This window comes from Sinocyclocheilus rhinocerous, unplaced genomic scaffold, assembly GCF_001515625.1.
Source record: "Sinocyclocheilus rhinocerous isolate Xijiao unplaced genomic scaffold, SAMN03320098_v1.1 scaffold539, whole genome shotgun sequence".
Taxonomy (NCBI): Eukaryota; Metazoa; Chordata; class Actinopteri; order Cypriniformes; family Cyprinidae; genus Sinocyclocheilus; species Sinocyclocheilus rhinocerous.
In genome coordinates this window covers 1,134,421-1,150,562 of record NW_015653003.1, presented here as the reverse complement: position 1 = coordinate 1,150,562, position 16,142 = coordinate 1,134,421, and the positions used below count along the sequence as shown (strand labels likewise).

The following is a 16,142-nucleotide window of genomic DNA, read 5'->3' as shown; positions in this document are numbered from 1 at the left end:
AACACTCCAAAGAGAAAGGAAAAATTGAAATCGCATCATATGACCCCTTTAAAAAACAAAATCTGTTTATTTCTTTGTTGCTTTCACAGGAATGGTGAAGCACATTACCGGAGGTTATAAGGTGATGTATCATCCTTAGGGTCCAGAGGAACAAGCCTATGAAATAGACTTCACTCCTCCCTTCAAACGGATCAGCATGACTCAAGACCTGGAGAAGGAATTGGGGGTGAAGTTTCCAGCTCCTGACACCTACGACAGTGATGGTAAGGGTTACAGTCCATAAAACGAGCACAGAGAAGATCTGTGAAAATTGGTACCACGTGGAAATTACTTGACGTATGCTAACAGATGCTGGGGCTCTGTTGCTAGAATGATTAAAGTTTACGTTCAGTGGATATTCTCCAAAAATATCTTAATTTGTGTTCCGAATATGAACGAAGGTCTTACGGGTTTAGAACGACATGAGGGTGAGTAATTAATGACAGATTTTTCATTTTTGGGTGAACTGTCCCTTTAAAGCTCATCATAATTTTTTATTATTTTTTTTCTTACAGAAACGCGCAAGTTCTTAGATGACCTTTGTGTTCAGAAAGAAGTTGAATGCCCTCCTCCCAGGACGACTGCTCGTCTTCTGGATAAGGTATGAAGTACTGGGCAAAAACTGCCACTATAATAGAAATGAGTGACTGTGATGGAAAAGAGCTCATTGACCAGATTCACAAAATATTCTTATGAATAAAATTCTTCTAAGCTGCTGTTTTCTTGTAATTTTTTAACTTAAGAATATTCTTAAATGTTTTTGGGAATGCAATATATTTTTAACTTTATTATTTTCCTTTAAATTGTTCTAAAGACAAAACATTAGATGAATTCCTGAAAAGTTCCAGAAAATTCCTGTTCTTAAAATTCATCGTAAATAATCTCTTAAAGTTAGGAAAATTTCCAACTTGTCTTTATTTTTTATTTTTTTTTACTTGTTTGTATTTTTTTATATTTAGCATTACAACATAACATTAGCAACGTATAATACATATTAGTATTACTAAGGATGAGCATTGATAATGTAAAAAATGCGTTATGCGTTACATGATTGTTAGATTTCTAAATTTAGTTACAAAAATAAATATTCAGTAAAAACAATAGAGTTAAATGTGGGCCTTTTTAATTAAAATGAATTTCGGCAGCCATTTAAAATACACGGCCTATTAAAAATAAAAAACTTCTGTTAAAGCGGTCACAATAAAAAAAAAAGTGCACACTTATGATTATAGAAATCTGTATCAAGTGCCTTTTTTTTTTTTTTTTTTTTTTTTAAGTAAAAAATTTAGAACTTCTTAAAAAAAAAAAAAAAAATTTTAATTTGCACTTCAAAATTGCATTCTTATGAAAATTCTTCTCATTAGATGACGACTTTCTTAAGATTTTCATGAATCCTGCCCCAGAAGCCTAAATGGCAGATACTTTCTTGGCCACACAAAGCACACTAGCAGACCAGTAAATTATATGTAGTACTTGATTTTGACTCTCAAAAATATGCATTCAAGACACTTATTTATTTATTGTTTTCACAAATTATTTATACTTTTCATATTCTTTGTGTTCATCATTGTACACACATTTTAAACTCACTTTGCCACATTTTTGTTGACAGCTTGTGGGAGACTTCTTGGAGGTGAAGTGCATCAACCCAACATTCATCTGTGATCATCCACAGATCATGAGTCCTCTAGCAAAATGGTATGTGCCTGACTTTGATTTGATTTATCACTGTAGTGTATGGTTAAATCACAAATTATCTAAAACATTCAACTAATGTATCTCCTCCTCAGGCACAGATCACAGAAAGGCCTAACTGAGCGCTTTGAACTCTTTGTGATGAAGAAGGAGATCTGCAATGCCTACACAGAGTTGAACGATCCTATCAGACAACGAGAACTGTTTGAGCAACAGGCTAAGGTGAAGATACACTACCGAGTACTAGGGTTGTGACGGTGAGGAAATTTTCCCACCGGTTAATCGACGTGTGACAACACCGGTAATACCGGTATTACAGCGGGGGCGTTCCCTCTTTTCCTCGCTTTCCTTAAATAGCTTGTAAAAGCCGCGTGCGCATTTTACTTTCACTTTCAAATAGCGGCAATCCGGAGTAAAACAATTGTTCGTTTTTATTTTCCCTCTTTTCCTCGCTTTCCTTCGCTTTTAAATAGCTTAAAAACGCCGTGTGCATTTTACTTTCACTTTCGAATTAGCGGCAGTTAGGGGTCGGTGCCGCGGTGGGCAAGTGACGTAACCGGTGTTGCGGCTTAACACCGGTATCACCGTCAGCACTGTCTATCGCGGCAAGCCTACCGAGTACATCATTTTCTGTCTTAATCTTACACTAATTGTTGGATTTTGGGGGACTTTCTTAGTTTTCACATTTTATCAAAATATCACATTTTGTCAGGAAATATCAAACTTTTGCTTCTGGTGTTATGAAGCAACAATTCTAGTCACTTGATCTTCGTCACTTCATTGTGGTGGTTTGTGTTTGTGTAGTCAAAGTGTTCAAAAGTTTAGGGTCAGCTAAGTCTTTTTTATTAAAGAAATTAATACTTTTATTCAGCAAGGATGCATTAAATTGATCAAAAGTGACAGTAAAGAGTGTTACAGAATATTTCTATTTCAAATAAATGCTGTTCTTTTGAACTTTATCAAAGAATCCTAAAAAATGCACCACAGTTTGCACAAAAATATTAAGTGGCAAAAACTGTTTAAAACATTGATAGTAATAAAAAATGTCTCTTGGGCACCAGATTAGCACATTAGAATGATTTCTGAGGGATCATGTGACACTAAAGACTGCCTCTAAAAATACAGCTTTGCATCACAGGAATAAATTGCTTTTAAAATATATTACATTAGAAAACAGTTATTTTAAATGGTAATAAAATTTCACGATATTACTGTTTTTACTGTATTTTTGACCAAATAAACGCAGCCTTAGTGAGCATAAGAGACTTCTTTCAAGAACATACTTTTTTTTTACGCTAGTTTATGTTGGCTTTATTGTCTCAACCAATATGTGACCCTGGACCACAAAACATAAGGGTAAATTTTTCGAAATTGAGAATATTTTGAGATAGTGAATTGGTGGGTTTTTGTTAAATGTGAGCCAAAATCATCACAATTAAAAGAACCAAAGACTTAAACTACTTCAGTCTGTGTGCATTGAATTTATTTAATACACGAGTTTCACAATTTGAGTTGAATTACTGAAATAAATGAACTTTTCCACGACATTCTAATTTATTGAGATGCACCTGTACATCTGAAAGCTGAATAAATAAGTTTTGCATTGATGTATGGTTTAAATTAGGACAATATTTGGCCGAGATACAACTATTTGTAAATCTGGAATCTGAGGGTGCAAAAAAAATAAAAATATTGAGAAAATCACCTTTAAAGTTGTCCAAATGAAGTCCTTAGCAATGCATATTACTAATCAAAAATTAAGTTTTAATATATTTACAGTAGGACATTTACAAAATATCTTCATGGGACATGATCTTTACTTAATATCCTAATGATTTTTGGCATAAAAGAAAAATCAATAATTTTGACCCATACAATGTATTTTTGGCTATTGCTACAAATATACCCCAGCGACTTAAGACTGGTTTTGTGGTCCAGGGTCACATATGTCTGCTCTATTAAAATATACTGTAAAGAGCTTTGCTCACACTACTTAGCTTTTTCTTTACCAAGACAATATCTTGTAGTTGAATGAATGTTCTATCTGTGTCCACAGGCCAAGGCAGAAGGTGATGAAGAGGCAATGTTTATTGACGAGACCTTCTGCACTGCCTTAGAGTACGGACTTCCACCCACGGCAGGATGGGGCATGGGCATCGACCGCCTCACCATGTTCCTCACAGACTCCAACAACATCAAGGTACGACCCACCATGGCCCCTTTTTTTAGGACTGTGAAAAATGTGTGAACTGCTGCTTGTATATTAATAAAATAGTGCAATTGTGGCCCTGTAAATAAACTGATCAGATCTCATTCTGTAAACCATTTGAAATTAAAACTGGTTCTAATCCATGTGCTCTACTTTAGGAGGTACTTCTCTTCCCGGCCATGAAACCTGAAGACAATAAATCAGCTCCACCTGCAGAGGGCACATCAGTGTAACGCTGTGACTGACTTCATATGAGTGAAGAAAACACACCTGCGGATTTAGTCCATCTTTGGATTTCTTGATTCAGTCTGAACTGTCCAAGTTATTGTCACTGTTGAGGGTTATAGCCTGACTATTTAAGACCTATGAACTGAAGGGAAAGATTTCAGCAGTTCTTTTAACGTAATGGCTCACCATTTTAAGGGGAATAGAAACCTTGTTGTCCTTTCTCTGTTACCCATTGTCAATGTTCCTGCACTTTTGTGGCCTGGGGTGATCAAACATGGCCGAATAACATGTTTAGATATTTTATGATCTCCTGTCCAACTGTGTTTTTTTTAACAGGCTTAATGGCTGTTCAATTGAATCATATTAAATAATGACTTAGACGAGCCAAACGGTTTGTGGGTTTGTTTCCACATTGCATCTCTCCTTCAGTTTCGAATAAGAGACAATCCCTCACAAGATAATGTGCTATTTTAGAGCAGTCTTTTAAATGACAAAGTAAATTAATTTGATAGTAATCATCATAATTTGTTTATTTTAAAATTGTATGAATTATATGAAATTTTCTGACACAAGTGGCTCCAACAAGTATAGGTTAGATAAGAAAATATATAAATTTAACCTGTTATTTTATAGAGAGAGTCTGCAAGATTTAATAGATAGAAACATTACACTGAAATACTGACACTTCTGTTTGTCAAACGTTTGTGCAACATAATGTGATTAATTACACCTGTGTGGAAAAATCACTAGTTGATTAGTAATTGGTAAAATGTTAAAGTTCCTTTAGTTGTAAGAAAAAGCTAGCATTCTTAAACTTTGTTTAGACCTGCGATCCAAATCCGGTGTTTGTGTATATCCGATTGGATTCGGATCATATTTAGCAAGTGTGAACGGCAAAAATCCCATGAAATACGACTCGAGCTACATTCATATGTTGTTTGAAACCCTGTTTATTATTGTTGTTATTATGTATGGCTTAAAATCCGTATATTTTTGGGACCACTGTGAATAATCTTTCTTTGCATTTTCCTAGTTCTCGAAACCAAGTGATTTCTACTTGTTACGCCACATACATCTTTTGCTTTGATCATGTTTGGACTTTGCATAATGGGGCGTATAGTCTGTGCCAATGTTCTTGTCGTTATCGATATCTTTATTCTTCTCAGTCAAACGTATCAGAGGTCTGTGGTTCAGCGGGAGCGCCCTTTTGCTTCTCTCGCGCGGTCAAGTGCATCAAGTCGGTGAAGATGGCGATGTGTGCGGCGCTCCGATGCGTTTCGGCAAACTTCTCGGCAGCATTGCCCCTGCTCACGAGACCTGCACCTATCTGGACGTGCCAAAATTCGCTAAGACCAAACATTTTAAGGACGCTTTACACGAGCTCACGGCTTTCGGGAGGTAAAAACTTTGCTGAACTCCACGGCTCCTCCGTTTTACATCTCGCATTTAGCTTCGCCGCAAGAACTGCAACCATTGCTGTTTGCATTTTGGTCTTTTTAAAAGCTTTAATCTTCTGAATGCCAAGGTGTGCTTCTCACCTGAATTTGTATTGGGCTTTAACGTTTGTTACATTGTAACTTTAGTTCGTTTGTTGCGTCATGAAGTTCCACAGGCGTTCTGTACGTTCCAGTGATTTATTCGCAGAAAGTTACTTGGCGGATTCGACTCTTTGGTTTAATTGGCTTTATTTTTGGAACTATTACATATTTTTATTTATGTGAAGTTTTAAAGAGTGCACAGTATTCTTTGACTGGTCAGTGTAATTTTTGCTGAAGCTTTCATCGGGTCAAACTCGCCACGCTTGACTAATTTTCTCGGTTCAGTGTTATAATGTGGCTTTATTTAGAGATCTTGAATGAATGAAAGCTAATTAAAGTTAAGACTGTGCTGCAGATCGTGTCTCAAGTTTGACCAGAGGCCCCAGACTCTACCCATTATCTCACTAAAATCTGTCATTCATTAGATCTAGATCCATATAGGAAATTAGACTGATGCGTCACCTTCATTATGTTCCCTCCGATGCCTCGAGATCTAAAATAACAGTAGTGTTTTGCATAAAGCCCATCGTGCTTCAGCATTCAGCCCTGCTCACAATCTGGTTTAAACCTGTATTGTTTCTGCATGGGCTGATGCTAGAATCCGAGTCAGTTGAGGACTGCCTCTCTAGCAGTCCCTCAGTTGGTGTTCATCGGTCTCTCCTGAGAACTATGGCGTTAATATGTGATTTCTATACAATTATGAACCGTCTGTGGTTTTCTTTCAGGGTCAGGTCTTCCGTCAGGATGCCTCCACTTCCCTTGCACGTTTTAATCATTCTTAAGTTTTTGATTTGAATCACTTGTTTCATTGTGTGAATCTGATTTTGTGTGTTTTATTGTACAGAAACCCACAAATGGGTGTTTGAGAAACCTGTTTGAAAGCCGGTTGTTATTTTGCAATTGTCTGGCACAGAAAGGGCACCGTTCAGCATGCCTTAACCTGAACGTTTACAGCTTCTTCCACCCTCAGTGGCTCCATCATGTTTACTACAGTGATTTAATAGAGAGTTTTGAAATTAGAATAATTCAGAAAAGCTGTTGCAGTGAAATGGACAGACTGACCTGGAAATAATTAATGCATGATTAACCTTATGGAGTTTGAATGGTCAGACTACCATCAGCTGAAAAGTTAATGTTTATGCAAAATGAAATCACTTCAGAGAAAAGTGTCACGTTTAAAAGAATGTTTGTGATTCTCTTGTCGTTCCAAACCCAACTTATTACTTTAACCAATGGTTCTGCTTTTCCTGATCTTATTATTATTATTGAAATTCTCTTTCAGACTACCATCAGCTGAAAAGTTAATGTTTATGCAAAATGAAATCACTTCAGAGAAAAGTGTCACGTTTAAAAGAATGTTTGTGATTCTCTTGTCGTTCCAAACCCAACTTATTACTTTAACCAATGGTTCTGCTTTTCCTGATCTTATTATTATTGAAATTCTCGTGTTTTTCCAGCTCTGAAGTTTACAGACAAACACGAATGGGTACGAGTGGAGGGGACTGTGGGCACGGTTGGCATCAGCAACTTTGCTCAGGTTTGCTCCTCTCTATAAAAAAATAAGTGTTTTTAGATGGTGTCAATTCAGTTTCAAATGTTTTATTATTGTTTTTATACTTTTTACTAATTCTGTGATGGGGGGATGAATTCTGAGGGGGAAAAGTCTGAATTGTGAGAGATGTAAATTCAGAATTGCAAGAGAAAGTCACATTTCTGAGTTTCTCACAATTCTTTAAAGGGGTCATATGATGCGATTTTTTTGACTTTTATAAAAGTTAAAGGGGTCATATGATGTTGCTAAAAAGAACATTTATTTTGTGTATTTGGTGTAATGAAATGTGTTTATGCGGTTTAAGGTTAAAAAAACACATTATTTTCCACATAATGTACATTATTGTTTCTCCTCTATGCCCCGCCTTTCTGAAATGCCAGCTATCCAGTGCGTCGTGATTGGCCGAATACCTCAAGTGTGTGACGGAAATGTTATGCTCCTCACCATATTGTGATGATGCCCTGTCCGGCCGGAGCGTAACATAAAACCATGTCTGCATTTGTGATCGGAGAAATGACAAACAACAAGCGCTACTCTACACTGCCCAAAACTCGCATTTGAATCGTCAGTGGCAAATTCTTTAAATAGTCTTTAAATAGTCAGAACAGCCGGCATTGTAGTGTACTCTACCAGGATCAGGAAACAGTCCTCCATAAAATGTGATGCACACATCTGAATATTTGGGTTGAACTGCTCTGGAACAATGTTGTAAATACAACTTAACCACTGATATCTAGTCGGAGCGGAGGCCGGTGGGCTTGCGGCAACCACATGTGATGACCCATTCAAATGCGAGTTTTGAGCAGTGTAGAGTAGCGCTTGTTGTTTGTCATTTCTCCGATCACAAATGCAGACGTGGTTTTATGTTTACGTGGTGCGATGCAATGCGTAAAAAGACAGTATAAGTCATTATAATCCGTAATTATGTCCCCACTGGATGCAACAAATGCCTCGTTTATAATGGGCTTTAATGTTTTTGTCTCGTCGCACCGGGACACGGCATCACAGCAGGGTTGCCAGGTTTTCACAACTAAACGCACCCAATTGCTACTCAAAACTAACCCAAAACTACCCCAATCACGTTTCAAGGGGGATCCCCTGGTAAAAATCGCATTCCGGTGGGGTAAAATGCATGTTTTTGGTGGGGTTCCCCTGGTAAAATGCACATTTTAGGGGCTAAATATCACGTTGTTGGGGTCGCTTAAACCCGCTGACATGAAAAACAACCCGCGGCAACAGTGTTAAAGTAGCCCAATTCCGCGGGAAAACCGCGGACTTGGCAACACTGCATCACAGTATGGTAAGGGGCTTAACATTTCCGTCACACGCTTGAGGTATTCGGCCAATCACAACGCACTGGATAGCTGGCCAATCAGAGCACACCTCGCTTTTCAGAACGATGAGCTTTGTAAAAATCGGCGCATTTCAGAAAGGCGGGGCATAGAGGAGAAACAATAATGTACAGTATGTGGAAAATGTGTTTTTTGAACCTTAAACCACATAAACACATTTCATTACACCAAATACACCAAATAATGTTCTTTTAGCAACGTCATATGACCCCTTTAAAAAAAAAAAAAACACCAAACTGAGATATAACAATTACCTTTTTTATTTTTTTTGTCTCTCAGCAGAAACAAGCTTCCATAAATATGCACCTTAAAGTCAACTTGAAATAAAAGTCACAGCCCATTTTACTTCAATAATATGACGTGTTTCCAAATCAAATGAAATATTCAATATTCTATCACTTTTCTGTCTTTTTCGTCTTTGGTATAACGTACAAAAAAAGTAAAGGGGGAAGGTTTGATTTTAATGGGATGTTGACTTTAAAAGTTATATTGTTTTACACTAATGTTATTGCAGTATTTTCTTTTTATGCAGTTTATGATCTTCCTTATTAATAGATGTTTGACATTTTCTCCGTTCTATCACCATAGGAAGCGTTAGGTGATGTGGTATACTGTGGGCTACCAGAAGTGGGAACAAAGCTTGAACAAATGGGTGAGAAGAATTAGAAATCCTCATCTTATGCCTTTTGCCCGTTATAGCACAGACAACATGAACTGCATTTCTTTTTCAGAGGAGTTCGGTGCTTTAGAAAGTGTCAAAGCTGCTAGTGAGTTGTATTCTCCACTGACTGGAGAGGTGACTGAAATCAACATAAATCTGACGGATAACCCGGGACTTGTAAACAAAGCCTGCTATGAAGACGGTGAGTGCAGCTGTTAGTCTCTTACTAAACTGAAATCACACAATACTGTATATGAATGTGTAATATACCGCTAAAACATTCCTTTCTCTCTCTCTCTTCAAGGATGGTTAATTAAGATGACCATAGAGAAACCTGCAGAACTTGATGAACTCATGGATGAAGCTGCTTATGAAAAATTCATCAAATCACTTGATTCATAAAGGTGTTTAGACCTTCCTTGTTTGTTATTATTGATCATTCAGAGCTTTTAAGGATTCACAATGGCTACCTTAGAATGCTGGTGGTAGAATTAGTACTAATACAATTCTTTGAAATCTATTTATTTTGGTTTTGTAATTTTCTTTTCCACCAAAATAATCTTTTGTAATGTGCTAGTTTAACAGACTCGTGTATTTTGGAGTCAAAAGCCAAATATTTCAAGGTCTTTTGGATATAGTTTGAGGTGCTTTACATGGACTCAAACAAAGAGAGGGCTGGTTCTGCTGGTTGTCTTAAATAGTATATTTGTCAATAAAACGTGTGTGACGTTGACGTAACATGACATGCAATAAAATCAAAAATGTAACATTGTGAGCCAGTTTGCGTCTGTGTTCTGCTGCACCGTTCTGGTGTGTTTAACTTTTACTCTTTCAGATTCGATCTGTCCTATGACACCGGTAACGTATTGTTCTTATAACTTACTGCATTTAATACATGATCAGTTTAACACATGAATGTGAAGCATTGCTTTTGAAGTACTTTACAGCAGATGCTTCCATCATATATTAACAAAAACATCTACAAAATTTGAGGTCGGTAAGATTCTTTGTTTTTGTTCACCAAGGCTGCATTTATTTGATCAAAAATACAGTAATATTGTGAAATATTATTACAATTAAACTTTTCTATTTTAACTAATGCTGTCAAATGATTAATCGAGATTAATCGCATCCAAAATAGAAGTTTTTGTTTACATAATATATGCGTGTGTACTGTGTATATAGTATATTTTTTAATATTTAAGAAAAATTTGTTTATATATAAAATATTTATATATAATGTAAATTATATATGAATATATATGTATATGTGTAAATATTTGTTAAAATATATACATATATGTTTGTGTATTTATATATACAAAATAAATATACACAGTACACACTTCTATTTTGGATTTATTACAATTAAACTTTTCTATTTTAACTAATGCTGTCAAATGATTAATCGCTATTAATTGTTTGACCGCACTAATTTTAATATATGTTAAAATGTAATTTATTCCTGTGATTCCAGTCTGTGTCTCTTTGAAAAATCATTCTAATATGCTGATTTGGTGCTCAATAACTATTTTTTATTATTATGATAAATGTATTTATTATTATTATTATTATTATTGTGATAGTTTTTAAGGATTCTTTGATGAATCGACAGTTCAAAACAACAGCATTGATTTTAAATTGAAATCTTTTGCAACAAATATTTTTTACTGTCATTTTTTTTTTTAATCAATCGAGTATATCCTTGAGTAAAAGTATTAATTTATTTATTTTTTCTTTTTAATCTTACTGACCCCGAACGTTTGAACAGTACATTATCAAGAAAAGCACCAGTGGGGTTTATTTATTAATTAATTTTTTTAGGTATTTGTTTTGTTTGCAAGCAAATTGCACTATTGTGCACTATTATTGCACTATTGGCAGTATTTATTTTGTTTTTGTACTGTACACTACGCACTGTTTGTTTTAAAGCAGCACTATGTAACTTTTTCTGTGTTCAAAATGTGCAAAATGTATATAATGAGCGAGTACATCATGAATTCATCTTCCAAACCGAGTTTTTGTCTTATTCCGGTGGTTTCATCGTTTAATTCATTCAGCTACATATTTCCATTCTTGTGTTTACTTTCTAAGCTTTAATTAGGATAATGTTAATTTATGGGTGTATTAATGAACATAATCATATTTATTTTCTTTTATTTGCATGCACATATCTACGTATGCAGTTTTTTTTTGTTTTTTTTTCCTTTCCGCATAAAATCAAAACGTCCTCCTTTATATTCACGAGACCATGGTAGTCTGTAGTAACTATTAATTGCCAATAAATAAATAAATAAATTACTATTAGTTGTCAAACTTGTAATCTACGTCCATCTATTAATGAACATATTCATATTTATTTTCTTTTGCATGCATGCACATATCTACGTATGCAGTTTTTTTAATTTTTTTTTTCCTTTCCGCATAAAATCAAAACGTCCTCCTTTATATTCACGAGACCATGGTAGTCTGTAATAACTATTTATTGCCAATAAATAAATAAATAAATAAATAACTATTAGTTGTCAAACGTTTAATCTACGTCCATCCGCGTGCTGATTAGTCAAAACAAAACCCGGCTTCACACTTCCGGTAGACCGGCACATCGCTCGTTGCTATTGGCTCTTTTCTTTACTTCCCTTAAAACCGCGTGTTGTCATTTCCTTTTCCTTTTCAGCCATTTTCCGCTACAGTCGGTATGTGTATCTATTCCGGCAATCATCAAGTTTATCCGCTTTAATCCTTATTAATGCTTCATTATATGATAATTTAAGTAGTCCGTCTTTAAAGTGCAGTTTGTTTTATGTGCGAACTCGGCTGTATTGTCGGTGTTACACATTACTGAGAGATGAAATGGGATTATTTTAGTACACTATCCTGTCGCGTTTCCATGCAGCCGAGCGCTTGTGCGAATAGTCAAGTGTTTGAAAACCTAAATAAAACATGTATGCAGCAAAAGCCTTCCTCGTTCGTGTTTATTGCCGTCTTGTGCTGTATTTTCCACAAGCATGACAGCGCATCAGGCACCAGCAGAGCTCATATGGAGAGTTTTGCCTGTGATACAGACTTTATCATAAACGCAAAGATGTTTTAACAGCTTTCGCGCGCGCGCTATTCTTTGTAAGGTTTATAAAACTAAAATAGTTTGAATTTTCAGTTGATGTTGGTTGATGTGTGTGTGTGTGTGTGGGGGGATATGGAGTAGGGAACTGTACTCATTGCTGTTACGTTTCTTTTACACCAGGAGTGAACAATCATGGCTCCCAGCCGGAATGGCATGATCTTGAACCCTCACTTTCATAAAGACTGGCAGAAGAGAGTGCGCACCTGGTTCAACCAGCCTGCCAGAAAGATCCGCAGGTAACACACACGTTTGTGCTGCAAAATGGGTTTCAACAGTTTATGGAAAGCATCACTTAATTGTAATGCATCTTGTTTTTCTTTAGACGTAAGGCCCGTCAGGCAAAGGCTCGGCGAATCGCTCCAAGACCAGTTTCTGGACCTCTTCGACCAGCCGTCAGGTGTCCAACCATCCGCTATCACACCAAGGTCCGTGCCGGCCGAGGGTTCACCCTGGAGGAGTTGAAGGTAATGTTGATGCCACATTAACCCCTTTTTTAAAGGACTAGTTCACCCCAAGCTTAAATCTGTCATTTCGATTAATCTCAAAATACAAATAAAGATATATTAATGAGACTTGAGGTTTTTGTCCCTCCTTTTGAAAGTCCATGTAACCAAAACTTAAAGGATTAGTTCACATCCAGAGTGATTTTTTTTAAATAATTTACTCGCCCCCATGACATCCAAGATGTTCATGTCTTTCTGTCTTCATTTGCAAAGAAATTAAGGTCTTTGAGGAAAACATACTAGGTTTTTTCTCCGTATAATAGACTTAAACGGTGCCCAACAGACTGAAGGTCCACATTGCAGTTTCAGTGCAGCTTTCAAAAGGGTTCTACACGATCCCAGCCGAGGAATAAGGGTCTTATGTAGCGAAACGATCGGTCATGTTCTTAAAAAAAATAAAAATGTATATGCTTGTCTTGCACTAGCTCGACTTCACGCATTACGTAGTCATGTTGGAAAGGTCACGTGTGACGCAGGCGGAAGTACCGACCCAGTGTTTACAAAGCGAACGTGCAAAGAAAGCCAAATGCCCTTTACAAAAAAAGGTAAAACAACGATGTCGGACGATTTTGAAGTTGGAGGACAAAATGAGATGGAGATTTTCGCCCCTCTCCTACCTTAAAGGGTTAGTTCACCCAAAAATTCTGTCATTACTCACCCTCATTCACCCTGGTGCCATTTTGGAGAATATCCACTGAACGTAAACAGCGTATGCTGTTCTGTGTCAGCTGCGTCCCGCAGATACGTTGTTTTCATTCAAATCAAAGTGTAAACAACGTAGAAAATGTATCTGCGTTGAATAAAGTCGTTATTTTTGTTTTCTTTGCGTACAAAGAGTATGCTCGTAGCTTTGCAAAATTACGATTGAACCCCTGATGTTACATGGATTATTTTACCGATCTCCTTGCTGCGTTTCTGGACCTTGATCGTGGTAATTACATTGCTGTCTATGGGAGGGTCAGAGAGCTCTCAGAATTCATCAAAAATATCTTAATTTGTGTTCCGAAGATGAACGGAGGTCTTACGGGTTTAGAACGACATGAGGGTGAGTAATTAATGACAGAATTTTCATTTTTGGGTGAACTGTCCCTTTAACCGCACGTGACCTTTCCAACATGATTTTGTGATGCGTGAATTTACGGACACGCATCACAGAGCTACTGCATTTGTGGTTCAAAAGTATATCATTTTAAGAACATGACCGATTGTTTCGCTAGATAAGACCCTTATTCCTCAGCTGGGATCGTGTGGAGCCCTTTGAAGCTGCATTGAAACTGCAATTTGGACCTTCAGCCCGTTGGCTAAATCCTGGAGTGTTTTCCTCATAAACCTTAATTTCTTTGCGACTGAAGAAAGACATGAACATCTTGAATGACATGGGGGTGTGTAAATTATCAGGAAATTTTCATTCTGGAAGTGAACTAATCCTTTAAATCCAAAAAGGCCATAAAAGTGGCGTAATGCAAATCGTGGATAAAAACGAATGGAGAGATGCAGTTGCTTTATATGATGATTTAATTTGGACATTTATTCCCATAAACACCCATACATTGTATTTCTTCACAAGGCTTGGGTTAAACCACTTGTTTCATATTGGGTTAATTTGACAACACTTTGTTCTTTTATGGATCTTCCTGTTTTGGTTACCTGGACTTTCAATGGAGAGACCGAAACCTCTCAGGTTGCATAAAATATCTACTGTTTCGAAGATTAACCAAAGTCTTGTTGGTTTGGAACAGTAACTTGAGGGTCAGTAAACGATGGCAATTTTTATTTTTGGGTGAACTATCTTTAACTATAATGTAGTTTTCTTCTGTCTCATTTACAGTTATTCAAACAGTCAAATGATGACAATTCTCCGGAATCTCTGTACCTCATTGATGATTCCTTTTGAACCCTATTTGCTGATGACTGTTGATGCTGTCAGAGCTGTTTCAGTATAATTGAGTGTCACATGTCTCACTTTGCACTGTAATTTGCTTATATAGGCAGCGGGAATCAACAAAAAGGTGGCCCGCACCATCGGCATCGCCGTTGACCCTCGTCGGCATAACAGATCCACAGAGTCTCTGCAGGCCAATGTTCAGAGGCTGAAGGAGTACCGCTCCAAACTCATCCTCTTCCCCAGGAAGGCTTCTGCACCTAAGAAGGGAGACGGCACTGTAAGTGGCTTCCTTCTGATCATAAATCCGACCTCTCTTGGGATGAGCGTTGATTTGAAGCTTTGTAATTCATCATAAATCATATCAAGCCTTTGATGCATAATATATATGTCAGGTCTAAAATGCTGTTTATTGTAACGGGTAACAGCTTTGGTGTTTGCAGTCAAATGATGACACTTTCTCCGGAATCTCTGCACATCCTTGATGACCTTTGAACCCTTTTACAGCTGATGACTGCATACTGTTCAGCCATATTCTGCATTTAGTTTTTTTGTGTTTTGACTGTCTTTTGTGCGTACAGGAGGAGGAGCTCAAGATGGCAACACAGCTTATTGGACCTGTCATGCCCATCAAAAACGTATGTATCTTATCTTTAGCACTATGAAGCCTGCTGTACCATATTTGATACACACAATTTTAAGGTCTCTAAATTATCAACATGATCAAACTTGGCTGAAAAACCTGTTGTACACTATTTTCTACATGCCTTTTGTCTTTTTGCTGTGGAAAAATATATTTTTGAGTAAACTAACTTCTATTAAAATACACAAGGCCTAAAAAGGTCTCTAATCAGAGCAGAAAGTCTTAAATTTATAAAGTCACGGCATTAAATGTTGCATTGCAAAAAAAAAAACCTTCCTCATTATTTTTTGGTTTTCCAATACAAACATCTAAACATTAAGATATGTGTAATTGATGCGAATTGAACATAGGAAGTTTAGTTTTTTTGAGAAATTGAACAAAATTGTGAGTTTGATTTAAAACACAAACAAATGTCAATGGAGAATGAAAACTTGTAAATATATTGGCAGATATTTGCTCTTGTTTTAATCATAAACTCACTTCATTTTGGTTAGTTTCTCATTTAAACAAGACTTTTGTCGTCAAGTAAATGCATCTTTATTTAAGAATCATACGTTTCCATTGGAACACAGTGCAAAAATATAGTGAGGAAGAACATCACTTTTTTTTTTTTTTCCTCTTTTTTTTTTTGCAGTGTGTTCAGAAGGTACAGTAAAAGTTGTTTCCATATTGCAGAGCCATTCAAACCATAACCTTAAACCTTTTTTTTTTTTTTT

At 36.4% G+C, this 16,142-nt stretch overlaps 3 protein-coding genes across 3 annotated transcripts in view; all 3 read left to right on the top strand.

Annotated features, from left to right (window-relative positions):
• LOC107715469 (lysine--tRNA ligase-like) overlaps positions 1–4,554 on the top strand; it is a 12,680-nt gene extending 8,126 nt beyond the window's left edge. Inside the window, 6 exon segments of the mRNA XM_016521618.1 lie at positions 90–263; positions 555–640; positions 1,652–1,737; positions 1,830–1,956; positions 3,791–3,934; positions 4,102–4,554. Coding sequence (XP_016377104.1) covers positions 90–263; positions 555–640; positions 1,652–1,737; positions 1,830–1,956; positions 3,791–3,934; positions 4,102–4,176 — 692 coding nt within the window. The 3' untranslated portion in view covers positions 4,177–4,554.
• A 708-nt stretch (positions 4,555–5,262) lies between these two features.
• On the top strand, positions 5,263–10,041 carry gcshb (glycine cleavage system protein H (aminomethyl carrier), b). The gene is made up of 5 exons (XM_016521599.1): positions 5,263–5,569; positions 7,167–7,246; positions 9,202–9,265; positions 9,345–9,476; positions 9,579–10,041. Exons 1-5 carry the CDS (start codon positions 5,419–5,421, stop codon positions 9,674–9,676), a joined length of 525 nt encoding a protein of 174 aa, XP_016377085.1. The 5' UTR covers positions 5,263–5,418; the 3' UTR covers positions 9,677–10,041.
• Positions 10,042–11,880: 1,839 nt separating this feature from the next.
• Positions 11,881–16,142, top strand: part of LOC107715468 (60S ribosomal protein L13-like) — a 6,519-nt gene continuing 2,257 nt past the window's right edge. The window contains exons 1-5 of the mRNA XM_016521617.1: positions 11,881–11,970; positions 12,519–12,634; positions 12,721–12,862; positions 14,890–15,063; positions 15,365–15,421. Of these exons, the coding sequence (XP_016377103.1) occupies positions 12,531–12,634; positions 12,721–12,862; positions 14,890–15,063; positions 15,365–15,421 (477 nt within the window). The 5' untranslated portion in view covers positions 11,881–11,970; positions 12,519–12,530. The remainder of the gene's footprint in view (positions 11,971–12,518; positions 12,635–12,720; positions 12,863–14,889; positions 15,064–15,364; positions 15,422–16,142) is intronic.

Coding starts and splice junctions, on each gene's coding strand:
- gcshb (XM_016521599.1), top strand. CDS start 5,419: ATGGCGATGTGTGCGGCGCTCCGATGCGTTTCGGCAAACTTCTCGGCA. Junction 7,247..9,201: donor GCATCAGCAACTTTGCTCAG/GTTTGCTCCTCT, acceptor CTATCACCATAG/GAAGCGTTAGGTGATGTGGT. Junction 9,477..9,578: donor CAAAGCCTGCTATGAAGACG/GTGAGTGCAGCT, acceptor TCTCTCTTCAAG/GATGGTTAATTAAGATGACC.